Source organism: Calypte anna, chromosome 18 (genome assembly GCF_003957555.1).
Source record: "Calypte anna isolate BGI_N300 chromosome 18, bCalAnn1_v1.p, whole genome shotgun sequence".
In the NCBI taxonomy this organism is placed as follows: Eukaryota; Metazoa; Chordata; class Aves; order Apodiformes; family Trochilidae; genus Calypte; species Calypte anna.
This window is the reverse complement of record NC_044263.1, coordinates 3,520,413-3,547,946: the sequence shown is the minus strand read 5'-3', so window position 1 is coordinate 3,547,946 and position 27,534 is coordinate 3,520,413. Positions and strand designations below refer to the sequence as shown.

Below are 27,534 nucleotides of genomic sequence, written 5' to 3'. Positions count from 1 at the left end.
GTTTCATAAGCAAGATTCAGTTGATCCAAGTTGACAGAAAATCTTTCAGCAGACTTTACACAAACAGAAGGGAAGAATTTATCTGCTCCCACACACAGCCACAGCTGCTACTGATAACCTCTGGTTAGGATGCACAAAGGGGCAGATACCCCTTGGAGTACACAAACAGAAGTTCAAAAGAGGCTGGAAAACAAGCACAGTACTGACAGGTCTCTCATTTCTTTCACCATTTCTTTTAGACAGTGACATAAAAATTTATTCTAAGAGAAATGCAGTAGTAGCCTCAATCTTGTGTGTCACCAAAATTATTCTTTTTTCTTTTCTTTTTTTTTTTTGGGGGGGGGGTGGAGGGAGAGAGAGAGTGGGTAGAGAAGTATTATTTCTAAATACTTCATCTTTGGGGGATTTGAGAGCTGTTTAACTAATCCAGTTGGATACCCAGAAGTTCCTCTCACCTGCTGACATGTGCCTTTTACTTTGCACTTCATTGAAATTCACTACATGGAAATTCTTGTTCAGAACCTGAGGATCACTGCAAGAAATTTAAAGCTATCTTAAATGTGCATATAGAAAAAGATCCTTTCCTCTTCCACTCAAGAAAAAGTCTTCTCACAGTCAAATACCAAGTAGTTAAAATAAACTGCAGACTTGCTACCACAGCCATTTTGAGTAGGAGTGTAAAAATACTGCATTCTGTGATGATGTAGCCGTATCAGTAAAACCTTTTTGCAGACAAAACAGAAGAGCTTAATTTAATTCATCACCAGACATAACTGTCAGTATATGGTGACTTTTAGCAAAGCCTTCTGCAGACACACAGTGAAGAGCAGATGCTCTTCCAGAATGGAGAACCTCTCAGGGATGGGAAACTGGGACCAGGAATAACTTTTATCATTCTGCTGAAACATGCAGCTTTCCCTGGAAGCCTGTGATAGGACAGATGCAGTGTGAAGCCTTCACAGCCTTACTACCAAATGCCAGCTCACATCACACTGTTTTCATTCTCAAGTCAAAGAACTGACCTTGTGAATGAAAGCTCAGTTTGGCTTTTATTCTCTTCCCTCTGCTTGCCTGAGGCAGAATTTGTCACAGCACCAAGTCACACACATCTTGCTTTCAGAATTTCTAGCTTACTTGTTTTGCCTGGATGACTTCTGTTCACTGCTTTTTGTTAAATTTATTGAGTTCTTCCTACATATAGAACCATATTAATACCAGGCAGGAAACTTGTATATCTAATAAAAAGGGAACTCTAAGCTTGCACAGTATCTTACTGATGTTATAGACCTCTGCACATGCACGCTGAACTAATCAATAGCCTATTAGTCCCAAGTCAATAGCCAGTTCTGACAGAAAAACAATCAACATGGAAGTAAAATTTACTTACCACTATCCAGGACATTTTCAAGAGACTAACAAACTTGTTAGCATTCAAAGCTAGAGTCATTACTCAAAACCTCACAGAAAAGCAGTGCCAAGGGCAATTTTGCCTTTTTCTCCTGTTTCACAATGACAGTAGGGCCAACTGGATGCCATATGGACAACATGGATGCTGTTCTCATTGCTGAAAGGCAAAATAAGACAGTTACATTTTGTCTCAGAATAATACTACAGGATTTAATGAGCTCATTCTCTTCATTTTGGGACACTTCCAGCACATGCTGGAGAAAAATACTGCCTTAAAGACTTTTACAAAGCTGCCATAAAGCTGCTATGACCTTCAGAACTGTTGAGCACTCATCACAATTGCATTTACACAAAACAGCAGAAACTAAAAGTTGTGCTTGAGAATAACAATGCTTCATTAGCACCCACAGCTCCCACAAGTCCATTTAACAGTGGACTCATTCCTTCCTTCCTGGCCCTATAGGACTGAGTAGGCAACTAAATTTTTCTGGAAGCTTCTTCACATCAACCTAACTTAATAATTTATGTTATGAACTTCACCTGAAGTCTCATACTCTAACCAGTACCTGTTATTACTCCTCTAGAGGTAATTTAGCAATTGCAGTCTGGCTTTTATACAAACTTCATCAGTAAGCCTCAGCTACCAAATCCTACCATAACAGTTCCAAAACCTTTTTACACAGAAGTGTGTCTAGTAATGATCTGCAATTTCAGAAGTTGAAAAGCAAGCAGATATTTGAGCAGATGAAACAGCCAGGCACAGGTATTGGACAGTTAATTGAAATGCAGTCCTCCCCTATAATCCTGCATGTATAGCTGAGATGAATATGTCAAACCAGTTCCCTCCTTTTTCAGCCCCTAAATTCAAATTTCAAGTTAGAAAAACATACGAACAAACAAAAAAAACCCCAAACCTAACACCAAAACATTGAGGACACAGATGCACTGAATTACAGGATCACATTGAGGACACAGATGCACTGAATTACAGGATCTCCACCCAAGGGCAGAGAGAGTAGGGTTGCTTAGCAGAGTCCACGCCAGCCAAAAAAGGCACAAACAGTTCTGCAAAAGCCCTCTGCAACTTCCCAAAAAGAACTCAGTGCTTGGACACAGCACTCGCATTCCCTGGACACCCGCCCAGGCCCCGCGTCCCGAGGGAGCCAAGGGAGCTCTGCACACCCCTTGGAAGCTGCTAGAGAGACCCTGGTGACAAAACTTGGGTTTAAAACGCTACACAGCTTCACAGCTCACCAGAACTATTCCCCACACACACCAAATGGATCAGCTTCTCCAAAAATTGGCATTTTGCTCCAGGCCAGCAGCCCCGGGAGCCCCCTCAGCGCCTCAGGGAGCAGAGCGGGGAGAGGCGGCCTGAGGGCTCCTGGTCCCTTCACAGACCCCCCGGCTGCCTCTCCCGCCTTCAGACCCCGGGCATGGCAGCCCTGCAGGGGAAAGCAGAGGGGGAAGGAGAGCGGCCCAGGACCCTCAGACCCTCTCGGGCCCCCTCAGACTCCAGCACCACTCACAGGGACAACCACAGCCCCACGGAGCCGCTCCTGAGGCGAGGGGACGCGGGGCACAGCTCAGCCACCATTGCCTGACTGCGAGTCTTTAACACTTGTTTTTTGTGTGTGGTTTTCTGACAAAGAACAGGCTTCCACAAGAAGAAAATGTACAAGTGCTGCTCCCAGTTCTTCTTCTGACAGCTGCATTTTCACACATGCTTCCTGCCAGCTGCAGAAAAAGTTTTCCAGTCTTGTGCTTAGTTGTCAGCATTTCCACATCAGAGGCATCTGCGAGGATAGGGTGGAGGTTGTCTTATAAGCACTTAAATAAACAGCAACAACAACAAAAAGAAATCAAGGAGAAAGGAAGTTGCGCACCAAATTCTGTAAGGAAACTGCAGTGCTGCAAGAGGTCAGGGTTTGGGAGGAACTGTGTATTACACAGGACAGACACTGTGGGGCCTTGTCTGGTATCCTCCAGAAACTGGAGACAAAAATATAAAGAAATAAGACAAGGATCACAACACGACCTTTAAGGCATTCTCTGTCAGTAGTTACCTCTTCACATACAACAGGGCCTAGTGTTCTTTAGAAGGCACCGCCCACCTACAGCTGAAGATTGTATTTACTTTGTCCAAGAGATGACAAATAAATAACATCTACTCATTGTAACTGTAATTATGTCACTTTGTAGATGATCAAATAGTCACCATATTCATTTCTGCAGTGGTGCTGAACTCAAGTTCATGACACTTGTACTACTACAAGATCTCACTTCCTCACAGCTTAACATCTGAACTTCGACCCAAATATTTCCCATAAAAGCTGGCTAGCTATAAATATTTATTAGCATTGGAAAACTTCTATAGATTTAATAAACATATATATATATAATTAAAATTACACTGCTGGTAAAAATAAACAGTACCACATACTCCCTTAGTCTCAGCCATACGCTCACTTGTATTACCTCCAGCAAATGTGTGACTGACTGTGTGAATCACTGACCTCATTCCCTCCTAAAAGCAGTGCAGGAAAAATTACATTCAGCCTTCTATACAGCATGGCAGCAGAGAGCTACCACACAGCTCTCACATGGAAAAGCTGCTCAGAACTACAGCTACATCTTCAAACAACTCTATAGCATTTAGTTGTATCCCAAACTGCTCGCCTTTACCCCAAAGCTTTCTCTTCTGCCTACTGCTCTGTCTGCAATAGGCTAAATGCAAGTGGAATGCCACAAAAATCTACACAAATATCAGTAAGAATCAGCGTTGTTTCCGTGTTTAGGACTTCCTCAACCCCTTAAAGCCACTCCTCAAAGATCTCCTTACTGCAACCCCACCAGCAGTCTTTCTCAGTATCAAGAAAATGTTTTTTCTCACAACTTTGTTGTTTTCCTACTGTAAGTCAAGGATATATTTCTCACATATTACACATCTTTCTAAACAAGAATTGTTGTTTCTTGTCTGAAAGTTTTTTTTATTTTTTTTAGTTCAAATGTCTCAACAGAATCAGCAAACTACTTCAAATGGCAAAGGTAGGTTCTCTTTTTCTTGTTGGCTTTGAGATCCATCCTGAAATAAAATACTAACAGGAAAGTGGGGAAGGGACTTAAAAATGTCCAAAACCTTCATATATAATTAAAGCTTTTGCCCCTGCCTGTGCAGTGAGGCATTTTACCAAGTTTATATATAAAGTTTTAGTAGTAGTTTATTACTGCTTTCTATTAAAACGTTTTTCTTCCAAGTTTATTTGTATGATCTCATAAAAGCAAACTATATAGACCATGCTGCTGCTACTATTAAAAAGTTTGATCTACTTACACAAGATTAATTCTGCCTGTTTACACAGGGCCACAAATAAAATAGTGTTTACTTAGAGATTGACATGCTATCTATCAACTAGCATGTAAGCATACTTTCTTCTACAATTAATACCTCATAATATTTATCCTTTATACTTCTTTTCATTGCTGCTGTAGTTCAAAAGTGCTTTTATTGGTTCATCTGGATACATCTCTTGGCTTTGTGTGTATGTGCTCTCCTGCTCATGAAGACATGCATTTTTCATCAAGTGTCTGGCACTGCATACTGATTTTGAAAAAGACAAAGTTGTGTTGCCTGTATTTCAACAGAAATAAGGATAGCTTGATCCTCAACACATTTTTTTTTAAATATGAAAGTTTCTTAGGTGATAGATGCAAGAACTCACTTAGAGGGTTATTCTTTCCAGGGATGCTGTCCAATCCCAGGCTCATACCTGTTCAGGGGACTTTGAATGTAGAGATGAATCAGAACGTGACCCTCTCCTGCCTCTCAGACTCTGGATCTCCACCTGTCACATACACATTGTTTAAACACAATCAGAAGGTATCTGCTTTAACTAAGCCAGACCTGACCCCTGCTTTATTTAACTTGACTATCACCTCTGCCAGTGATGTGGGTGAATACAAATGCAAAGCTGAGAATAACAATTCCAGTGGTGGAAAATACAGCAGAAGTCTCAACTTCACTCTTCACCTCAACTTCACAACAGGTATGTCTTGCTGTATACCTTCTCAGCACATTTTATCTTAGGCATAGCCATATCTAATGCAGTGGAACTGCAGCAGGAGGGTCAGGGGTTTGTTTGGGGCAGGTACTGTTTGGGACAGCAGTGTGCTCCTGCCTTCAGGATGAACTTGACTGGAGATGACAATTATGACCTTCAGAGTCAGCAGTGCCATCATGGCAGTGCTCACTGAGCCTTCCATCCTTGACGCCCATCCCATTTCCAATGTTGCTGCTTAACTCTGAGCCTTGCTTTGGAGCTTGTCCTGCACTCAGTGATGCAGTCTTTTCAGCTTTCTTTTAACAGAACCAGTTTCCAAACCAGTGCTGAGCTCACCCACCTTTCAAGCAAGGAAAGGCCAGAATGTGACCCTGTCTTGTTTCTCAGAGAATGGCTCTCTTCCTATCACATATGTATTCTTCAAAGGAAAACAAAACATCTCTCCCCCCGTGAAGATGGAGAAGAGGGAAGCTGCTGTGATTTTTCTGTTTATCAATTCCTCTAGTGACTTTGGAACCTATAAATGCAAAGCTCAAAACAGCTTCCAAAATAACACAAAATACAGCAACAGTTTTAACTTCACGTTAGCAGGTATGTACACATGGAACAGTTCACAACTGTCACTAAACAGGGACCACACAAAATTCAGAATGTTGTAATAAGGCAAGGTTTTTTTTGGCCAGAAATCTTGTTCTTGCTATGTAATGTTCAAAATATGTTTTTTAAAAATTAAAAATAAATTGAGTTTTTAAAATCAAAGCAAAAAAGATAAGAGTTCCATCCAGCCTAGATAGTAGCAGAAGTTGAAATGCCCATGAAGGATGGCTGTAAAAGACTCACTCTTATGAGAGCTCCCTGGTCCACTTGGGAAGAGTCTAGTTCAGTTTCTCTCTCTGGTCGTATCAGAGTCTACTGGCACCAGTGAGCTCCCTTCCTTCTGCTATGGCAGTGTGCACTTTGGACTCTCCTGAGTAGTTACTTTAACCACAGTTAATCCAAAAGCTGAAAGAAATGCAAAGTCTTGATTTTAATTTACAGAAAATATGAAACAGCATTTGATTGCATATATACCTTGTTTTTTTCTTTTTGTCAGAAGAGAGACACCCTTACCAACCCCTGGTAATTTCTTCTGTGCTCCTCTTGCTACTATTGGCAGTAGGATTTGCTCTGGCAATTCGATTTTTCATAATTCCTTCATACAAAGCAAGTAAGTTACTTGAGGGTTTGTTTCATTTTCCACAAGTGCTTGTTTATGTTGTCAGTACAGTTTCATGCATAACCATCATGTTACAAGTAGAGTTACACTCTTGGTATTTTAAGATGTTTTCAAATCTCCTTTTAACCAGCGCAGGCAACTTAACAAGACAGTGACAAGGCAAAACCTCTGAGCTATATTTTAAATGGCAGGTCTGAGATGGGAAAAGCAAAACAACATCTAATTTAACACACATAAACACTGGAAAGAATTAGTCCTCATTATTCCTAGTAAAGCAAATGAATTCTTATAAAAATGCTCTTGGTTAAGGAGTAGTTTTTATCATGAAAATAACATTACCTGAGATGATCTGGTATTCAAAAAATATAATGGAGCTCTTTATTCCCCTCTAGAAACAACTAATATACTTATATATGTGTGTGTTTGGTTTTTTAAATAATTTGCAGGAAGATTTAAGTCTACTAGGCCCTCATCTGGCCTTACTTCAGCAGTGAATGCAGAGGACTCTGAAAATGATGTCATATACACAGAAATTGGTAAGTTCATGCTCCTTGTCATGCAACTTACTGGTGGGGGTTTGGTTAAGAATGCTATTATGCTTTTTGTAGCTAGCATGGGCAAATTTCTTCAGGTACTGCAAAAGTAATGGAAGGAGACACCTAATCCCTCAGTGAACTAACACTCCTACCAACCATGCCTGGCAGAGACATTATTTAAAGTCACTCAGATCCACATGTGGCACTGACAACCATGAAGCCAAAACTGTAACTGGATAAATGAAGTTTTACACAAAAAATCTACTGTAAACACAAGCAGAATTATTGTATTTAGCAGTTCTTGGAGATCACTGAAATAGCCATTACAGAGGAAAACAAAAAGACAGCAAAAAGATCAGAGGTGCAATGGCTGTTCACAAAGAGACAAATGTGGGCTCTATGCAAGTTGTAGCACAACAAAGCTTACAGAGCTCCTACAGTCTGTTCAGAATTGTTCAGTACACATTAGCTCTTTATTCCACCTTTTTTAACTTTGACAAGACTCAAAGCTGAAATTCTGAAGTACCACTGGACAGCAAAACAACTGTCACATGTTAAGACATTGAACCACTTCAACTGGAGAAAATACCCAATAATGAGGACATTATATGAAAGCCATGATGCTATTATCTTGTAGGTTTTCTGCATTTGCCTTCAATGTGAATGTTGGTATTTTCAAGGGAAAAACAAGCCCCTAAACCAAACCAAGAGCAATGATATTACGTTTCCTATTTCTAAATATCAAACAGGAAATCATTCTCTCTGAACAAATCTGCCTTCCTGTTCATACAGCACATAGAATTCTAACTGCTCAGTGCCCTGTGCAGCTCTGCAAGATATCAGTCAGCATTCTACCCACACAGCCTGCAAGGACAGTGACAGGAGCTCTGATAAGGCCCATGAATGCTACAGAAAGCATGGCAGATTTCCTGTGTTTCAAGATTATTTAAAAAAAAATAAAATTAAAAAATCTGGTCATTCTTTTGTAATGGAGTTAACTGCTGTTGATCATCTTTCATCCAGATCCTGTTACACCAGAAGAAGAATACATCAACATTTCTGTTATTAGAGGGGAAAATGAAAAAGGTAAAAACCTCAAGCTGTAACATCTGATTTCAAGTATGTTTTGGGTAACTTTTGCTGGGGAGAGTGGGCAGAGGGAGGTGTTAATAGTAGCAGTTACATACTGAAATTACTAACTTCAGAGAAACTGAAATAAGACTATCTTGAAGGGAAAAAAAAGGAAACAACTCTAAATAAAAAGCCTAGCACCATATTATGACCCCAAAATTCAACAGCCACATTATGAAACCACACATGTTACTATAGTTGCTGCTATATTAATTTTTCTGTTGTATATCTGTACCAATAAAAATTATGAATTATGTTATTCTGGCTCTCAGCAGAGAAGAGAGCTGCTACAGTCTATTCAAAGGTCCTCATCAGAGACTGAGTACAAGGTAAGATCTCTTGTGATTAACTTCATCACCTGTTTTTAAAGAATCTTTCATTCCTCAGATGTGGTGAGTACCACAAGGCCTGCACAGAATGAAGTGGTGTTTAGATACAAGTTTCCTGGCAGACAGACAACAGACAGACAGAACTCTGTCTCTGCTAGCAAGCAAAAGCCCCAAACCAGAATGTCCAGGAACTTCAACTTAGAAAACACAGAACAGATAAAAACTGGAATAAACAAAGCCCCAGCCAGCAATCTCATTAGACAAACAGCAGCTTATTGCCCATAAACACCATAAAATAATAACTCAATTTTCTATCTATGCAAACTCTTGTATTTGATTTTAAGTGTTGTCACTTAGGTACAGGATAATTCTGAGCACACAATAGTCTTTTTGCACCATTTTCTATGTATAAACAATTTTTGTCCACAAAAATGCTTGTAAAAAACTGTTTCAAATTAGTTTCTTCTTTTTCCTGTTTCTCTGGTTATGAGCTTTTGATTTTTATCAAGTGCAAGATGAATTACTTTAAATGTTGAAGAACTGAGGCCAAGTGATTAAAATACATTTCTACAAACAGTAAAAGATACTCACCAATGTTATTAAAACATTTCAGATTTTGATGTCTTTTTTTAAATATAAAATGCCATTTTCCAGCAGAGACTATAATTGCATCAGCAATACACAGATGAAAGATGATTTTTTAGGTTAGGATGCAGTTTTCTCAGTAAAACTGAAGACATGAAAAAGAACATGGTCAGCATTGCTAACAAGGGACAAGTTTGTCACTTCCCTCTTTTCAAAGTAACCTGGAAGACTTGGACAGTACAAATTTGATGGAAAACAAATGCACCAAGTTTTAGCAGAACTATCTGCATAGTAACCACTGAGCCCATGACACTGTTTAAGCCAGTTCAGGCAGAAACGTTTAAGAAATTAATTTTATTCAACAAATCTAAGTTTACATATTTTTGGCTGATGTTACATACTTCATTAAAAAGTCCTTGAGTCTAGAAATGTGCATCATTTCCTTCATGGTGGTGTCTCTGCTTCTCAGCTGGACCACTCCATTCTCTAGAGTGGCATCAGTTATCAAGACCATGAAGAGAACACTCATCTCATCATACCTGCAGAGGAAAGAGCACACCTGCTGCTGCTTTTGGTAGACAGAAAATTCAGATAAGTCATGTCCTAATCACCATAAGCTGTAAATATTTATTTTTGCTATACTGCACTAAGTCCAGTGTGAACACATCAGTTTTCTTGTTGGCACTCCTTGCTTTCCTGATTAAATTTCTTTAAATTATTCAGTTACTTTAGCAAATAAAAAGAATGTTATTTGGTGATCTATGACAGGAGTGTTTTGTAGAAACAGAATATATCTTTGCTCTGTTATTTAACAGTCAGACTTTGAAGACTACTCACAGAACAGTCACATTTATTCTCTCAGGAAAAAATATTCATCAGTATGCTCAAAACCCATCGAAATGAGCAGCAATATGCTCAAAATTCACCTCCAGTCAACCATTATGAAGCCATCAACTGGAATAATAATTTTTATCTGCACAAATAATTCCATCACATACACTAATGGCTCCAGACTTGGAAGAACTTTTAAGTTCGGGACTAGACAGTGTGTGCTATTTGACAGAGTGTGCTTAAGAATGAAACACAGAATTAGTCCAGATGCAAAAATGGGGGCTGAGGGTGGGAAACAGTTCTGCAAAGCTGTGCCTCATCTTAAGAAATTTATTTTCAACAGGAGAGTCTCTCAAAGCCATTTCACACTCCAGAGAAACAACATCTGAAAGTCACTTAATTTTACAAATTAACTGACATTGCTCTTCATAGCAAAACAAACTGAATCTGAATTCAGAGTTTGGAATACATGCCTTCAGTCATGTGGTTACTGCACTCGATGACTTCTTACTGAAAACAGGAATATTTTCACTAGTCCACAGAAAGTCACCTTTCACCTTCATAGTTTAATTTACAAAAGACTGTTTCTCCTTACTTTGTATAAAGCTGTTCCAGAGATACCTGCATGGTTTCAAGATAACCTGGCCATACAGAAATTCTGTTTTCTGACAGTTCATTGAACAATCCTTGACAAACCTGTGTTTATTAAAAAAAAAATAAAAATTAAAAGACAGACTTTGAGGGGTTGAATTCTATACAAAGAAAACATTAGAACTCTAGTTAATGCCTGGTATTATCAAAGTAGAAAGCAGCTTGGCAATTAAATCTCCATTTCAATTTAAAAACATGCCTGTGTGTGCTTCCTCCCTTCTGTGGGCACTGGCTTAATGACTGACTTAAACAGAAACTTTTTAAAAATCCTTCTGAAGATGGGACCCATGCATTAAAATCATTCTGAAAGATTAAAAAGCCAAGAGTGATTCTGTTATTTATTTTCTTCAATTTTTGTATATAAATCTCTGAGAAACAAAGTTGCAATGTGATTTTCAAAAAACAAACAGTGTCTGAACTGTAACAGAAGATTACATGGAAAGTCAATGCTCAAAATTAAAATTCTTTCTTACAACTTACCTGTCTCAGCTCTGCTGTTGGACCCTTTCCTACATCCAAGGCCACTTTAAGAGGTGCTAAGCAAGGATGAATCTTAAGAACCTAATAATTTGACAAAAAGCAACAGATTACTAAACATATTTTATGTGAAACTCTAGACAGAACTGGGAAATATTATTTTTTTCACTGAAATGAAGGTTCTAAACACATAAATTTTTCTCATGACACAAAGCCCTTAACTAGAAGCAAGCTGTGTTTGATATGAGAAAAAATGAGAGAGAGATTGCTCATGGGGGTGGGAAGGGCTGCAGAGGGGACTGTATGGACCAGCCCTTGCTCTCAGTGAGAAGTGCCCTGTGTGTAACTGCTGGGGAAGGGACCACAGGATGGAAAAGGGAGAGATTTCCATAGTTAAATTCACCACATTTTCTGTGGGTTTGGTACTTACACCTACCCCTGCCATCTATCATCCATTCTTCCTTCCACTTTCTACAGAAAATTACCTTTCTCTGTGCATTTTTCTTTTTTGTTAATGGATGCTCAGCTAGCTGGAGAGAATCAAAGAGGTATGCTAATGCTCCACGGTCCAGATTCCCACTCACAGACAGAACATGAGGGATGATGTTCTTCCTCCCATCTCGGCCCTAAAGAAAAAAACCCCACAAAGGAACACCTCAAAGGCTGTCCCAAAGAGCCTTTTGTTTACTTTAAATGCATAATGAGACACTGAGCTCACACACTTATTATATTAAAACACAATCAGACAAGTATTTTAACAAGTTACCAGTAATCAATGAACTGTAACACTAACTAGGTCAGACTGTAGTACTGGGGAGAGCAGAGGATAAGAGTTTATTTTCTTGTCCTGCCTCTCTGATCAGAATGTAAACTATTCAATACACTTGAAACTGTGTTTTCTTTTGGAGGTTTGTATATTACTTCCAAGTGACCACAAGGATCTGCCCACAGATTTTGAGAAATCACTATGGAATCCACAGGTTTTTTGGTGACATTACAGTGTTTTACCTCCTATATAGAAATAAGCTCCAAGAACAGGAAAGCCAGGGCTGCCATGAAGAGAAGGTTACAATTTACTGGGAAAATCTCAAGTTATTCTCATTTTATCTGTTCAGCCTGACTTTTCAAGTGTTGCCATTTGCCAGAAGTTTGCCCCTACTATGTTCAGTGGAAATACAGAAATTGAGAACATTTACAAGTGCTTTTTTTGATGTGAACTTAAAACTACAACACACAGACTGATTTTGTCTTGTCATCTACCAGGTACAGGCTGCAGCTGACAAGAGCTGCCTTGTCAATATAGCTCATTTCTAATGTCAATAAATTAACTCTTTGTAAAAAAAACCCAAAAACAACCACAACCCCCAAACACTGCTTTTGAAAGTGAAGAGCTGACTGCAAAGTATCAATAGTACCACTTTTCAACAAAATATAAAGACAGTCACATGCTAAGCAACTGGACCAGCAAAGAAACCTTTTCTCTCATGCATTATTTATAAAAAATACTTTTAATCCAGTAAAGCTTACAAGTAATTTTGAACTATCCCCTGGATACATCTGTAACAGTTCAGTATCACCGAGGTTCTTCAATGTTTCTATTGTTTCTGTCCCCCAAGGAAAGGTGTAATGTAAATTAAATCCTCTTCTTCCTTCTTCATCCTGAAAATCACTGCTGCTGAAGTTAGATGGAGCTACTGCAAACTGAAAATCAAAGATTTTAGAGGTGATCACTACAGTGCATGTTGTATTAACTAAAAAAACAAGTCTGGTGATACAAGCTCAAGTCTATGCTTTCAACAAGATTATTACAAATTGCAGCTCAAATCTCTTTGCTATTTTACAGCATTTTGATCTCAAATCCCTCACAAACACAAAGCATTTGCCTTCCTGCATGTTGAAACTACTTCCCATAAATACTTTTTGGATTTTCTTCCTCACAAGAAATACACGTATTTCAGTGACAAAAGGCAAGCACTGTAACTCTTCAAAACGCATCAGGGTTTCTATTCCTCCCCTGAGATACGAAGGAGGCCAAGATTTCCCACGGGTGTGCTGCTGTTACCTTTCTCCACCACTGGAGTCTCTGGCGTAGCCAGTAATCGAGCCACTGTCCTGCAGTTCTGGGAGAGCTAAACCATGTGAGCAAAGACGAGGTCCTTTCGCCTATTCTTTAAACAATAGCAAGGTCAGCAAGTTAACTCCTTCAAAAATAACAGGGAAAAAGCAAGAGACAGTATTCAAAAATAAAGCTAAAAGTTAAGCAAGTTCAAACAGTTGGTTCAAGTATGAAAAGGGATCAGCCCCTCCATTTCTCTACCTTGTGAGGTTTTTGTTGCGTGGTTCACTTTCTGGAACAGAGTCAAAGCACACTCCAACTTGTGCAAGGCCACAAGGCAGTCTTTTGTTCACCAGTTCTAAGCAGCTCAGATACTGCGCCAAAGCCCCTGTCAGAAGACAAACTCCTGATTTTAGTAGCCAGAAGACTTTTTTTTTTTTAATTCTACTGACAGTGAATGGAACACACAATACACACACTGTTTAGATGTGCAGCCCCACTAATGTTAACGAGTTGCAGAAACGAGCTCTGCAGTGTGGGATTCCTCCAGACACTTTAACAGCTGTGATTTTAACACACCTTGCCCCTGGTTACCAGGGAAAGCACACGATGGGCGCTTTGGGATTCACGCTGCTCAGGGCCCTGACAAGGCCACAGACCCAGAGCACGCAGCTGAAACCTTCCCAGTGTAGCAGCACAACTGGAAATTTTCTTTAAACACAACTGCTTGGCTCCCAGCAAGAAAAACACAAGCAGGTGGCCGGGCTGTCCAGAGCAATGCAGAGAGCCGCCTCAGCCCTGCGGGGCTGGACACGGGACGTACCGGGCAGCAGGCTCTCACGAAGCACCCCCGCACTCCCCAGCACTTCTTGCAGGGCCGGACCGCCGCAGACCCTTCCCTGCAGGGCTTCCCGCAGCGCCTCAGTGTGCACCAGGCGGAGGCCAGACCCGGCCCACGGAGCACCGAGGGCGGACGGGCCGTGGAGCGGGGCCTCCACCTCCAACACCTGCTCCCGGAACGCCAACACCCAATCCCACCACTGGGCCGCCAGGTTGCGGCGCAGCGCCACGCCCAGCGGGCCGAAGCCCGGATGACAGCCGCTGAGGTAAGCCCGCCAGGGCAGCGCCGGCCGCGGCTCCGCACCGCCCCGCAGGAAGTGCCGCCGCCAGCACACCTCCAGCAACTCCTCCCTGAGCGTCCCCTCAGCATCGCCGCCGGCCGCCGCCGCGTAGGGCCGCGCCGTGGACACGCTCTCCACCCCCTGCGCGGCGGGCGGCCGCCTCCTGAGCCCGGAGCGCTCTAACGGAGCACGGCTGCACCACCGGCCGCCCTGGCGACAACCCAGCGCCATCTTCCCCGCCTCCCTCAGGGCGTGAGGGGAGAGCGGTGCGCGCCCTGCGCATGCGCCACTCCCTCAAGGCGGGAAGGGGGAGGGGGAGCGCGGCGCATGCGCGATAGAGCAGCGCCCCCGCCCCACTGCCGCTCTCCCGCCCCTTCCCCTCAGGGTGTCCGCTCACCCCCGCCCTGGGCCGAGGTTCCCCTGGTCGCGTTTTCCGCTCCCCATCACGGCCCCCGCTTCCCGCGGCTGAGGCGGTGTCCGTCAGGGGCTACCGCCTGGCCTTCTCCTCTGGGCCTTAGCAGCCCCAAGCTCCCCCAGAGATTGAGACCTTGAGGTGCGGGTGTGAAGGAGACCCTGCCCTTGCGGTGCCCTGGGAACGCGCTGCATCCGCACGGGGAGATTTTTAAGTGAAAAGACGCTACAGATCAGAGCAGCTGCGCGGTGCTTGGTGCAGTCTGAAACAAGGTCAAGACTTTGCAAGCAGAGAGCAGGGTTCAAGCGAACGTGTCCCGGCAGCACCTCCCGCCAGCGGTGGGCGAGGCAGCTCCGCCCGGCTGTCAGCTGCGCCCTTCAGCACGGCAGTGGAAATTTCCATACACGCTGCAGCAAGATTCTGAGCCAGTGCCAGAAGGTGGGGCTTAGGAGAAGAGGAACCATTCTGCGAACTGCCTGCCACAGAAAGTTATTGTCTATGAAATCCCCAAAAGCAGCAGTAATGCCGGCAGTGGCTCCGGGCTGCAGGCACACTGCCTGAGCAGGGCACTGGGTCAGCTGCAGCTGCCAGCTCTGGGTGCTCAACTACAGCTACACAAATTGTATTTCTAAAGGTGATTTGTGATGAGCTCTATTCTACCACGATATCCCTAACAATATAGTAACGCTATTCAGTAGAGCTCCTTTACCATCATTTTATGTGCAGCTGCTCTCCAGGGAACACTTTCCCCAGAGAGTGGGAATTTAGGAACAGCAGAATGCAAAGTTTTGAAATCTCCTGTTTTTCAGAGCTGTTCCTTGCTGTTTAAGAATCACCCACATCATAGCTCTAGAAAGAAACTTTGAGGCCAAGTTTAGAATTATTTCAGCTTCTACAGGTAGCTTGTTGGGCAGGTGTCAGATTCCACCTCATTTCACCAAGAATTTGCCACCTTGAAAAACGTGAAGAGTCACAAGATGGAACTCGTCATTTCCTTGTTAAGTTTCCAAAGCACACTTAGAACAAATACAGCTTGCAAACATCTGTCCAGGTTTCACTGCAAAAACCTTGGTCAGTGCCCTCTGTCATTTAAAAGAGTTTGTTTTGCACCTTTGAGACCTTGGTGCCTAAGATTTAATTCACGAGCTAGTTTTTTACATATACTTTTTAAGTATGAAGTTTTTAAATAAAAGCAAGTTTTCCATGCATTTTGTTTCAGGTAACTGACCTGGAAAACTCTGAAATATGACATGTTAATTGCAAAGATAAACAGCCATCTACATCCTTGTCTTTAGCACTGGACAAGGACAATGTTGCAAAGCCAATTAAAAACAGGTTGTAAACCTCACTTTGAGACTCACAAGTAAAATTTCAGGACTCCACCTTAAGTTCTCATAGAAACAGTGAATGATGATGAAAGTACCGTAGAACTCCACAGGAAAAGCAGAACTACATGATTAAGAAAGAGGGAGATTAGGCTGCAGTTAAGATCACAAGCTGAGCCTCAGAGGAAAACAATCATCAGCAGCTCACTGGCAGATCTGAAGTGTAAAAGCAAGTCTGACCTGGACTGAAAATAGCCCAGGCAGAATCATGCCTCAGTTCTTGCAGCATTGAAGACATCAAGCTATGGTTAAGCATTGAACTTGAAACTGAACGTTGTTACTGATAAACAACTGAGAGGAAGGAACTGAAAGCATTAAGTCAGTGGACTTGAGAGCAGCAAGTACTTTAACCCCAAGATCAAGTATTGCAACTATGCTCCAAGTCAAGGAAATGCTGTTGCTTTGCTCAGCACAGACTGCTTTGAGATCAGTCTTTTGCATGCACTACAGATCTTGCGAGGAAAAAAAAAAAAATCTATGGAGTCTTCTCATGGATCAAGAGCCCACCTCCCTCCCCCACTTCCATAAAGAAATCACTGCTCAATACCAGTTTAAGTATAATTTGAAATTTTAATACTAAGATCTTCCCATTTCTCTGAAGCTCATAGTAAGCCTGCATGCTAACTCACATGGCCTGACAGCTGTAGATACATCACACTCAAGCCTAGTCTGCACATATGCTCTTTGTGAAGACAGTTAGGGTGCTGCAAAAGCTTCCTACGCTCGTAGCAGCTCATTAGCAACACCACTGCAGAGTTCTGGTTAGCAGGACTTTTATAGCTACACCATTACTCCAGTGGATCTGTTCCAAAAACTGGCCCTACGCTAGCAAGACAAGGAAGAAAGGGAACTGTTTCCAACAGTTAAGTAGAAGCCAGCTTGTTTTCTTCCCCATCCAAGCAGAGCCTGCCATGCTAAGCAATCTAGCTCAATCAAGGCAAGGCTGGTTTTTGTATAAGCTTAAATGTTTAATCAGACACAGTTGAGAAACCTTTCTAGAATTTAATATAAAAACATTTGACATTCCATTAAAGTTGTGCATATGTTGAGAAAATTGCCATCTGAAAGAAAATTCGGTCTTCAAATATCTTTATTGGAAGGCCATGCACTGCCTTCTGTTTGCTGTATTTCAAATCACTGTACATTTACTTTGAAAACACTGTCTGCATTTTCTAGTACAAAAAACTAAAAATTGTTTCAGGAATGTAGAGAAATATTCAACTTAAATAGCGAAAAAGTGCACCATAATTACTGCTGCACTGCAGTCATTTCTGCATTTCCCATTTCTTAAATAACTATCCTGTTTTGATAACACACAATATAAAGAGCAATTATGAAAAACTGAGACATTTAAATACACTAAGTTATTGAGAATAACTTGTAGGCATTGGGTAACCTATCATGGGAGCAGCACCAGTGGCAGGATATGCATACTGCTGTTGGTTCATGCCATTGTGCATATTTGCAATGTTACTTCCATACTGCTGCTCATAGCCATTCTGGTAAGCCCCTGCAGGGTTACCAGCCCTGAAGCCAGCCTGCATGCCTGCAGCTGCAAAGCCATTCCCAAAAGGAGTTCCATTACTGAAACTCTGGGCAGTGTAGGCCCCATTTTGAGTTTTGGCTCCAAAGTCTCTCTTCCCTAGTGGACCATAGGTTCTCTCAAAGTTCTCCCTCTCTCTAAAACTACTAAATCCACCCCTTTTGCCCGCAGAGTATCTGTCACGTCGATCACCTCGGGAACGACCTATTTAAAAGAAGACAAGACAATTATATATCATAAAAGCTCCATTTTCCATACCACTGAGTTCAGTTAATAGGAGAAATTTTTTTCCTTTCTGCTCCAGTAAGGCAGATCTAGTACAGCAGCTTTCCAGATGCTAACTGGCCTCTAATTAGATGAAAATTACTTCAGTAAGAAAGCTGTCTCGTACTCTGCCCTGTAACATGAATGCTGGCATCATGGCAAAGTTTTTAACCTTACCAACAGGACACTTAGGTCCATCCTGCTCAGCCATCATGTCAAAGAAGGCCAGGAAAGTGAGCTCTGCAGGGTTCAGTTTCAGAACATGTGTCATCTTTGGCCAGCACTAGCCACAAGTACACTGGTACTGGCTGGTGGGTTTCTTATTGGTGTTAAATACCTTTTTTTTTGGTAAGTGGTACCTAAACCACCTTCCAGATTCATTTTGGAGAGACTGGAGGTGGAATTTGAGTTTCCATTTTGTTCTCAGAAGGAAGTTACACGCTGTAGCCAAGAATGGTGTCCCTTACCTGAACCTCTGTCTTCAATCAACTGAAGCAATTTGGGGTTGATGGCTTGATTAGCCTCCCGAAGCACAGAGATGAGGTCATTTACTTGCTTAATATTGTTAGGAGTAAAGAATGTGTATGCTGTGCCTGTTTTGGTACTGCGGGCAGTTCGTCCAATTCGGTGGATATAGTCCTCTGAGGAGTTAGGGTAGTCATAATTGATGACAAATTTCACATCTTCCACATCTGTAAAGTGTTGCAGTGTGGCAAAAAGCAAGGTACAAAGTTTTGCACACCACAACAGCCAAATCGAAGATAAACATTAGACAAGAGTACTTTTAAGAGGAAATAATGGCTGCAAAGAACAGTGTTAGAATTATCCATTTCTGCATGAGTATTGTGGAAGAGAAAGTTTATGCACACTCCGTCTGTTCCCGTCTCATCACCCACCCTGTGATCCAAAACCTTACCATAAAGGAGTATGCATTTGCTTGTCATTCCCAACTCAAGAGTCCCCTTTACAAATCATCAAGTGACATCTGAATGCTTCTTGCAGTAGGGCCACTAAAGCTCACAGCAGCCTCTTCATGTGCTCATTTGAGGACCTTAGAGTAAAAACATACAAGGTCCTTCACATACACACTCATTAGAAGCTCAAAAAAAAAAGGGGCCACACTGCTCGTCTTGCCAAGACCTTTGAATCGCAGCTGCAAGAAAAACATACCTGTCCCCCCAAAGTCACCAAGTTGTTTTTATGCACTGTGTCTCGTCTAGGCAAGCGCTTCCAAGAAGCCAGGGTTCACTTGAGAATGTGTCTCTCTCTGGCAGGTCTCGACATGACGACTATGTATAGGTGGAGGAACTTCGACTTTCAAAGGCATTTGAAAAGCCATTGCTTTCCTGCCCCACTTGCTAAGGTGAGAGGTGGACTTTTTTTTTGTTTGTTTGTTTTGGTTATTATTGTTTTTTCAGATTTCATGTGCCAGTACTCACCAATTTGTACAAGGCTTAGTACATTTTAAAGCTGCTCTCTCCATTTCATGGTTGAAAACAAATTTCATTGAAGTTTGTAATTATTTTCTTCAACATTTCAGCAAACTCACTGAAATTCCAAGACCCACAGATCACAGCAGACAGTATGCACAAAACTTAACAGTACTGCACCATGGCAAATCATGCAAAGCATGGAGAGAAAAGAAATACCAGGGCAAAGTGAACTGTGAATGAAACTGCTTATTTCATGAGAGAACAGTTTATGGGGTAGTAGTTTAAAAGATGATCTTTGCCTTTTGAAGATTACTGGCACACAATGCTCTCAGCTTTCACCTCTCTATTTGACTGGAAGCAGCCAGCCGATCACTTCCACTAGTCCTCCATCCCCCTCGAGTCCTCCGATTGTCATGCCTAGGCCTTGCCACAAAGACTGCACCTTTATGTGAAGAAAACTTAGAAAAATGCAGAGGTTAAAGAAAGCAATAGACTTTCTTTAAATAGCTTTGGGCAACTGGCATTACGAGTTGTACTAACCTAGACCTCTGGATGCAACATCTGTAGCAATCAGGATTGGTGCTTTTCCGTGTTTGAATTCTGGAATACAAGCAACTCATCAGTTTCTTCATGGAGTCACACAGAGCAGGTGCTTGCAGAAACTGCAGAGATACTCACCATTTAGAACCCAGTCCCGTTCCTGCTGACTTTTATCACCATGAATACCCATTGCTGGCCACCTAAAAAACACAGAACTCTGATTGCCCTCTGAGCACTGCTTAAGTAGTTTCATTAGTTAAAGGAGGGCTGCTGGCAAGCTGTAAATAGCTCCTGAAGTTAGTTTTAGCATTTTCACTGACACCTCGTGTCACTTTACTTCATTTTCACAGCACAGCTGGTTGCCCATAAAGAATTGAGAGCTTGCTCAGGCTATGGGAGGGGCTGAAACTCAAGACTCACCCATCTCTCCTCATCTTCCTGGTAAGATCATCACACCGTCTTTTTGTTTCCACAAAAACAATTGTTTTGTTTTCCTTCTCACTCATGATTTCTTCCATCAGACGAATAAGTCTAGTACGAAGAGGTGACAGTTAAGAGGTGGGATAAGGTTGTACCACAAAAGTTTAATCAGTCCAATTTTTACTTTTTTAGTGTCTCAAACCAGTGTTGATATTCATCAAGACAAATTCATTGCACAGTTCATAAACTAAACCTGGCCATCAGAAATACTGAATGCTTTGACCCCACTGCCCACTTACTTGTCATCTTTCTCCACATCATGACACACATCCACAATCTGGAGGATGTTGTGGTTTGCACTTAGTTCCAATGCACCAATGTTGATGTGTACATACTCTTTCAAGAAGTCTTCAGCCAGCTGCCTTACTTCCTTTGGCCATGTGGCACTCCACATCAGAGTCTGCCTGTCAGGCTGGAGAAGGAGACTAGATCAGTACAAGATCAATAGGTAGCCCAATGCCCAACATAAAAATCCAATTTACCCAGAAGTGCCTTAAAAATTCAATTGCACTGCTCTGGCTTTAACGAGCATAGCAGCATTTGTTTCTGAAATTGTTATAAATGCATGAGATCACTTATACTCACTCTAATCTGATCCACAATTTTTCTGATTTGAGGCTCAAACCCCATGTCAAGCATCCTGTCAGCTTCATCAAGGACAAGGTAAGTACACCTCCTGAGATTGGTCTTTCCAGCTTCTAAGAAATCAATCAGTCTTCCAGGTGTTGCAATGCAGATTTCCACACCTAACAACCAAGCAGTGAAATCAGCAGAAGTAATTTCACCTTCCCTGACACAGAAATCCATACAGGTTTATCCATACCTCTTTCCAGGTCACGGATCTGTGGTCCCTTGGGAGCACCTCCATAGATACACGTGGACTTCAAACGACAAGCTCTGCTGTACTCAGCAGCCACTTGCTGCACTTGCTGGGCCAGCTCACGAGTTGGTGCCAACACAAGACACTAGAAGTAAGATGCCTGGCTTTTAGTTTATTGAACAAATGAAACTTCTAGCCCAACAGTTTTAAAATTAAAGGTTGCCACTCCACTTTCCTCATCTCAATTTCACCAACCTATGCTGTGTGTTAAGATACCTTAAAGTTACAGCCTCCCAGGGGTAACTGCTTCCTAAACAGGACATCTATCCCTGTTCTATGCACTTTTATGGACAATCCTACCAGATCTTATGGAATGTTCTTGGGAGATTACCAAAACATGGAAGCCCTTTAGTCACTGAGAGAAACACAATACAGCTATGCAGTCTAAGAAGCAGGGACAATTTAACTGAAAAAAATGTATTTATTTTCCCCAGAAAATAAGACCCCCTTTCATTCAGGAATACTTACAATAGGTCCATCTCCTCGCTCCAGGAATGGCTGGTGATTTATATGCACAATAGCAGGCAACAAATACTGTTTGGAAGAAAGAAAAAGTCTCATTACAATTTGTTCTTAGAAGTATTCATTCTGCATTAGTCAGTGCAGATCATACTTCTCACTACTAAAATCCAGAAGTATTCCAAGTAACAGAACTTACAGACAGTGTTTTCCCTGATCCAGTCTGTGCCACTCCAACCATATCCAATCCACTCAAGGCAACAGGCCAGCCTTGTGCTTGAATAGCAGTTGGTTCAGTGAAGTTCTGCCTCTGAATTACTTCCATAACATTTGCTGGAAGAGAAAATTAAAACTTATTAACTCAGACTTTGACTTCATCAAGCTTGGAAAAAATGACCCTGTGTACTTCTCTTCACTTACCAGGAAAGTTGGCTTCATAGAAGTTTATGATCGGTTTTGGACAGTTATGGCCCCTGACTGTGACTTCTTTGCTTGCTCTGTACTGTTCAACTTCTTGCTGCAAGACAAAATTCACATTATTGTACATTTTGATGACATAGTTATCTTTTCAGTTACCCCATCCCTGCCTGTTGGGCCTCATGACCCTCAGAATGTTTGCACTTATTTGTTTACTTTGCACGAGCTGGACAGGGTACATACCACAGTACGTCTAACAACATCAGGATGTTCTTGGTAGAAGTTCTTCTCAAATTTGGGCAGCTCATCTAAATTCCATTTCTTTTTCGTAAGTTTTTCCCCAGGGTTGCCAAATTTCTTCCCGGAGAGAGGTCCTCCTCTACTTCCTCCAAAACGGGGAGCTCCAAACCTAGAGAAGATAATCATAACATAGAATCCAAGAGAAGCATTTGGTCATCTTCCTCTACAACCCAGACTTATAAACCCCACTTACAGAGCTCTGGAAAATCAAAAACACAACCTGCTAAGCTACGATGCATACCCAGAAGCTACAATAACAAGTATCTTTGCAGGTTTCATAAAATGAAAGGCTTATTATCAAGTTATTATATAGGCAATGGAAGGACCTTTGTAAGGCCCCATGATCAAAATGGTGTCCTACCCATGTGACACTCCTCTTGTGCGTCAGCCTGCAGAAACTGGGCAGGGGCGGTTACAAAACCTTAGGGTTACTTTCCCAGAAACCGTTTTTATTTTTAATTCCCAAAAGATAAGAATTCTCCCACTCGATGCTTTTTTTACATTAATATTTTAGGTTTGATCTCTCCGTTCCCAAAGGACTGATCCTGATCCCAAAGCCCGTCCTGGCAGCCCGGAGGGGCAGCTCCACGCAGCGCTAAGCCGTGGATCGGAACGCGGGGCTCCCTCCCTTCCCATTCCCGGTTGTTCCCCAATTTCATCCGGGCAGGCGCTGGGCAGGATCACACAACACAGCGCTCCCAGAGGGGACCTGGCTGAGCGGCCGCTGCTTCCTGCCAGCGCTGTTTCCTTTGTCTCTCATTTCTGTCTACGCCACATTTTCCAGCCGCTGCCATTTTAGATTCTGAGCTGGGCGGGGGAGGGGAGGGAGGAGGAGGAACAAAGGCAGCAGCAGCAGCAGCCGGCATTTTGATTTCCTCTCAGTCACCGCATGGCGGGGCCGGCCATTAACATCCGCTTACACAACACAAAGCGAGAGCCGGCCGGCTTCTGCCAGCAACAGCCGGAGCCGCCGTCCCTTGTGGGAAGGGGGGGAGGGGGAAGGAAGAGGGAACCGCCCTGCCGAGAACTCCCCGAGGCTTCGGCATCGGCGAAGCGCCGGCCAACCCACTGACCCACAAACCTCCAGCCAGCCCGCCGCTCCCCAGCCCACCCCGCCGGAGGTGAGAGGGGGAGAATCGAGCTCTGCGGGGACCATCCGTTCTCGGAGAGGGTTGGAAGGGCAAAAACATTTCTCCCCTCCCGCCCCCGGCAAAAAAAAAAAAACAACCCACCCGCGCCTCCCGTAAGCGCTCACAGAGCAGCGGGGGCTGCGCTGAGGCGGATGGAGCGAGCCCCGTCCCGGATTCTGCCGCCTCCCCCGCACAAAGGTCGCCCTCAGCGGCGCCAAGTGCCCCTACAGCCAACTCCCCTCCCGCGGCCTCCCGTTGCCGAGTTCTAGAGACCTCGAGACGGCAAAGGCTGAGAAGAAGGGCGCCAGGGCCCAACCCTCGCCACTCGCCGCCATTTTGAGCGGCTGAAAAACAATCGCCAGAACCCCACAGTCGGTCTAAAGAGTCCGGATGCTGGCGGCGGCTAGCGCCGGCCGGGCCCCCGGACTCACCCTCTATCCCTGTCGCTGGAATACCCGGGCATGGTGATGGTGGCGGTGGGCGAGACGATCCCGGTCACTTAAAGAGGGTGGCGAAGGGTACAGCAGGATCCGGCTCCGATGGTGGGGGCCACTGAATATGGATCGCCTCGCCGACCGGATGCCGGTTATATAAGGGGCCGCGGGGGCTGCTGGGAGCGGGCTGCTGACGCAGGCGCAGAGCCCGCCCCTTCTGTTATGTAAGCGGCCCCGGCTGGCCGGAAGCTCCGCCCCCTCCCCCTGTGGGCGTGGCCGCGGCTCTGCCGAGCGACGGCTCCTGAGCTGCCGCCCGGAAGCTGCCCCGCCCCTTCGTGGGCGTGGCCTGTGCCCCACCCCGCTCCCCCTCTCTCCCCCCGCCCACGCGAGGAAAGGCGCGAGTGGGCGCGCATGCGCAGAGGCGGCTCCGGCTGAGGCCTCAGTGGGCTTGTGGCTGCGGGGATCGGGCCCCTCAGGCAGCTCCGTGCCTTTCGGTTGCTCCAGAGAGCCGATGGTTCTGTTCGGCCCGCACCGGAGCGGTTCGGTCCGTGAGAGAAGCCGCGTGTGGGCTCAGAACCTCTGCAGTACGCTGAGGATTGTGGAGAGATTCCTGCGAGGCCTCCAGCAGGGAAAACCCGGGCTGAGGCAGAGTTGCCACGTTTTGTTTGATTAATGTCTGATGGCTGAAGGACCGGTAGGGTCAGACACACACCCGCGGGGACTGCCGAGAGCCTGGAGGTGTCTGAGGTGCAGAGCCTCAGGATCTTAACAGCTGGGGCAGGAGTAATCTCCAGAGCAGACAGATGACTCCTTGCTGCTTTAAGCGGTGCTTTTACTGTTACCATTGCTGGGGCACTTTTATAAACGTTAAATACATGTGATTAGAAACAGTTACTATTTTTATCCTTCCAAATTCCAGGGCTACTAAAGCAACTCAAAGGTCATGAGGAGTGCACCAGTGCACGGAGGGACAGGGCTGTTGAGAAACAAGTGTAATAAACTTAAAATGGGTTATTTGTTCCCTCTCTGCCCTATTTTGCTGGCTTAAGGACTAAGGTGGATGCCTGGAGACCTGGGCTTTAAGCACCCAAAAGAAAAGGTGAACTTTGAAGCATTAATACTCACAGCCATATTGCCAGACCACTTGTTTTAAGCAAACAAACAACATAAGGAAGGAGATGTGTTGCAACAACACTTTCCATTTACATCCTCCCACCTTCTAGCAATCCCTGCTTTAGGCTTTTCTGAGGCAAAAATAATGTAACTGTGTTTGATGGCCATTTGTTTTTGGTTTTTGTTCTATTTATGCTCTTAGCTTCTAAAGATACCATAACAATCACTTGCACAGGTTGATTGTTCACTACTTAAAAAGCATTTCCTTCCATTTTCAACACATTACCCGGTAAGAACAAGGAGCATGAAACAAAATGAGTTATTAGAAATGATGAGTAATAATTTTCTATTTATTTGCACCCTTTGAAGACATTAATACCTTCCAAGTCACCTGCTCTGTAAACAAAAGCTGCAGTCTATTTAATTCTTCTTTAAAAGCAATTCCACACTTCTGGTTACCCTTACAATTTTATTTTCTTTGACAAGAAATGCACAAGATCACGGCCCTGTACAGATCTACATCATGAAACCATAATGGTGTTTCTGATCCCTTGTGTCTTGTTTGCTAGTGATTTATTGATTCATTTATTTTTATTGTTGATAAGTTTCGAGCAAGGTTTTCAAAGAACAGTGTTAGATGTTTCCATGTTCTCTTCCACAGAAGTAACACACAAGTTATCTTCATTTATGAACAGACACAGCAGTTCTTCCCTTGGCATTTTGGAATTCCATCTGGATCAATCACTTTTTCTTATTATTGTTGGGTTTGGGTTTTTTTGTAGCACTTAAATTTTTCTAGATTCCTTAATAACACCCCCTGCAACTTCCCAATAGATGATCCTTTCCAATTTCTTTCAATATCTGGTTGAATATAGCTTGTTAAAGGTTCTTCTCCCAAAATACTCCTGCTGGCACTCTGTACCTACTGACCCCACAGACCTGCTGCTTCTGATGGGTCTGGAAAAGTGTTTTGCAAATAGAAGTAGCACATGGCTGGATTCTTGTTGTTGTTCTTGTTCTTATCCTTATCTATTACATGTAGGAGGATATTTTGATTTTTTTTTTTTTTTTTTTTGTGGTGTTTAACTTAGTTCCTGTAACTGTGTTGTTTGACCTTGCTAAGGCTTTAAGAAAAAGACTTAGCAGACACCTTTGTCTTTGTCTGGCCTGCATGCTTTCAGTCTGCAAATAACTCCTTTTGATTTCCTCTGAAAAAACCCCCAAACTTCCTCATTTTTGAGTTCCACCCCTTTTAAGTTAAACATAACTGATGTTTGTTTTCCTACTTTGAGCCAACATGTGAAGCAAACCACAAAGCTTTGCAGAGCCCTGTTCACATCAAACTGAAATCCCTGTTCTAGCATTAATTTTGATAGCCCTACTCTGCATTTTTACACAAAATAAACACATTTTCTTTACACAAAACCCCTCTCGTGTTCATTAAAGCAGCTGAGTGCTTTGGGATACATATAAACCGTGTCCCTAGAGCTGCCACTGTCCCTGATGGTGTTTTGCTGCTGTTCCTACAGTCCCGATTGGGATCTCAGCTGCTCAGGTCGTGCTCCGGGAGCGTAAGGATCAGGGCACCCTCCCTGCCAGCTTGTCCTGACTTTATGCAGCATTCCAGCATTCCAGAGGCTGTTGCTTAGCAAGAAGGCAACACACTTCACCAGCCAGCGTCTCACAAAACCTGCAGCTAATAATACAACGTTTCACCAGACGGAGCCTTCTGAACCTCACTTTTAATCAAGGTTCTAACGCCCTTACCCGGCACAAAACCCCTCACACTCCCGCGTTTCCCGAGCAGCCCCACAGCACACGGGAATTCCACACTAATTCCGCTCCTCACAGTCCCCACACCCCCCCGGGCCTGCCCTCCAAGGTCAAGTGCTCCCACATCTCCCCACTCCACCCTCCCGCCTCTCCTCCACACACCGAATTTTCCCGTTTTGTGGCTGAAAGCGCCAACACCCCCCGCCCCTTGCACTGGGAACGAGAGGAGCGAGGGGAGCGGCACCAGCCCCAGGAGGGGGCACGCCGCCATTTTACGCCACCAGCCGCCCCCGGTGCACTCCCCGGGCGCACTCCTGAGGGAGCTCAGCGTGGGGGGGGAGGGAACCGGGCCGGGAGGGTGGGACTGAAGGAGAACCGGACAGGGAGGGTGGGGTTGAGGGGGACCGGACAGGGAGGGTGGGACTGGGGGGGGGAGGGGGCTGCGGCGGCCTCACGGAGGGGCACCCGTCACGTGACAGGCCCCGGGCTGACACCGGGAGGTGGAGGGGGGGACAGGGGGGAACCCCACGTGACCCGCCCTTCGGCGTGGCCGTGGCTCCCCCCCTTCCG

General features: G+C 43.8%; 3 protein-coding genes across 6 annotated transcripts; 1 reads left to right on the top strand and 2 right to left on the bottom strand.

Moving 5' to 3' along the window:
• Positions 1 to 4,257: 4,257 nt before the first annotated feature.
• Positions 4,258 to 10,142, top strand: MILR1 (mast cell immunoglobulin like receptor 1). The gene is made up of 9 exons (XM_030461617.1): positions 4,258 to 4,320; positions 4,411 to 4,455; positions 5,151 to 5,453; positions 5,775 to 6,059; positions 6,562 to 6,675; positions 7,131 to 7,220; positions 8,244 to 8,306; positions 8,624 to 8,680; positions 9,735 to 10,142. Exons 1-8 carry the CDS (start codon positions 4,287 to 4,289, stop codon positions 8,671 to 8,673), a joined length of 984 nt encoding a protein of 327 aa, XP_030317477.1. The 5' UTR covers positions 4,258 to 4,286; the 3' UTR covers positions 8,674 to 8,680; positions 9,735 to 10,142.
• POLG2 (DNA polymerase gamma 2, accessory subunit) lies at positions 9,342 to 14,664 on the bottom strand. Of its 3 annotated transcripts, XM_030461614.1 has the most exons (9): positions 14,104 to 14,664; positions 13,542 to 13,668; positions 13,287 to 13,392; positions 12,752 to 12,925; positions 11,710 to 11,850; positions 11,228 to 11,308; positions 10,692 to 10,792; positions 9,667 to 9,804; positions 9,342 to 9,410 (listed from the first exon to the last, which is right to left on the bottom strand). In XM_030461614.1, exons 1-9 carry the CDS (start codon positions 14,630 to 14,632, stop codon positions 9,386 to 9,388), a joined length of 1,422 nt encoding a protein of 473 aa, XP_030317474.1. In that variant the 5' UTR covers positions 14,633 to 14,664; the 3' UTR covers positions 9,342 to 9,385. The 3 variants fall into 3 exon arrangements, with proteins under 3 accessions (XP_030317474.1, XP_008492745.2, XP_030317475.1); XM_008494523.2 differs by lacking the exon at positions 9,342 to 9,410 and having other exon boundaries at positions 9,581 to 9,804; XM_030461615.1 differs by lacking the exons at positions 9,342 to 9,410; positions 13,542 to 13,668 and having other exon boundaries at positions 9,581 to 9,804; positions 13,287 to 13,387.
• A 2,084-nt stretch (positions 14,665 to 16,748) lies between these two features.
• On the bottom strand, positions 16,749 to 24,204 carry DDX5 (DEAD-box helicase 5). Of its 2 annotated transcripts, none has more exons than XM_030461612.1 (13): positions 24,076 to 24,204; positions 22,458 to 22,623; positions 22,218 to 22,314; positions 21,997 to 22,130; positions 21,807 to 21,872; positions 21,282 to 21,423; positions 21,044 to 21,204; positions 20,698 to 20,870; positions 20,399 to 20,509; positions 20,117 to 20,178; positions 19,979 to 20,038; positions 18,473 to 18,697; positions 16,749 to 17,945 (listed from the first exon to the last, which is right to left on the bottom strand). In XM_030461612.1, the coding sequence occupies exons 1-13, from the start codon at positions 24,105 to 24,107 to the stop codon at positions 17,563 to 17,565; spliced, it is 1,812 nt and encodes a 603-aa protein (XP_030317472.1). In that variant the 5' UTR covers positions 24,108 to 24,204; the 3' UTR covers positions 16,749 to 17,562. The 2 variants fall into 2 exon arrangements, with proteins under 2 accessions (XP_030317472.1, XP_030317473.1); XM_030461613.1 differs by having other exon boundaries at positions 17,186 to 17,945; positions 24,100 to 24,204.
• Between the last annotated feature and the right edge of the window lie 3,330 nt (positions 24,205 to 27,534).

Bases quoted from the DNA above. Each gene is read 5' to 3' on its own strand.
- MILR1 (XM_030461617.1), top strand. From the start codon at position 4,287: ATGTTTTTTCTCACAACTTTGTTGTTTTCCTACT. The intron at 4,456-5,150 runs GTAGGTTCTCTT...TATTCTTTCCAG, and splicing joins AACTACTTCAAATGGCAAAG to GGATGCTGTCCAATCCCAGG. The intron at 6,676-7,130 runs GTAAGTTACTTG...AATAATTTGCAG, and splicing joins AATTCCTTCATACAAAGCAA to GAAGATTTAAGTCTACTAGG.
- POLG2 (XM_008494523.2), bottom strand. From the start codon at position 14,632: ATGGCGCTGGGTTGTCGCCAGGGCGGCCGGTGGTGCAGCCGTGCTCCG. The intron at 13,393-13,541 runs GTAGAGAAATGG...TATTGTTTAAAG, and splicing joins CGCAACAAAAACCTCACAAG to AATAGGCGAAAGGACCTCGT. The intron at 9,805-10,691 runs GTAAGGAGAAAC...TTTCCTCTGCAG, and splicing joins CTGGAACAGCTTTATACAAA to GTATGATGAGATGAGTGTTC.
- DDX5 (XM_030461612.1), bottom strand. From the start codon at position 24,107: ATGCCCGGGTATTCCAGCGACAGGGATAGAGG. The intron at 22,315-22,457 runs GTATGTACCCTG...TTTGTCTTGCAG, and splicing joins ATGTTGTTAGACGTACTGTG to CAAGAAGTTGAACAGTACAG. The intron at 20,510-20,697 runs GTAAGTGGGCAG...TCTTCGTACTAG, and splicing joins GATGTGGAGAAAGATGACAA to ACTTATTCGTCTGATGGAAG.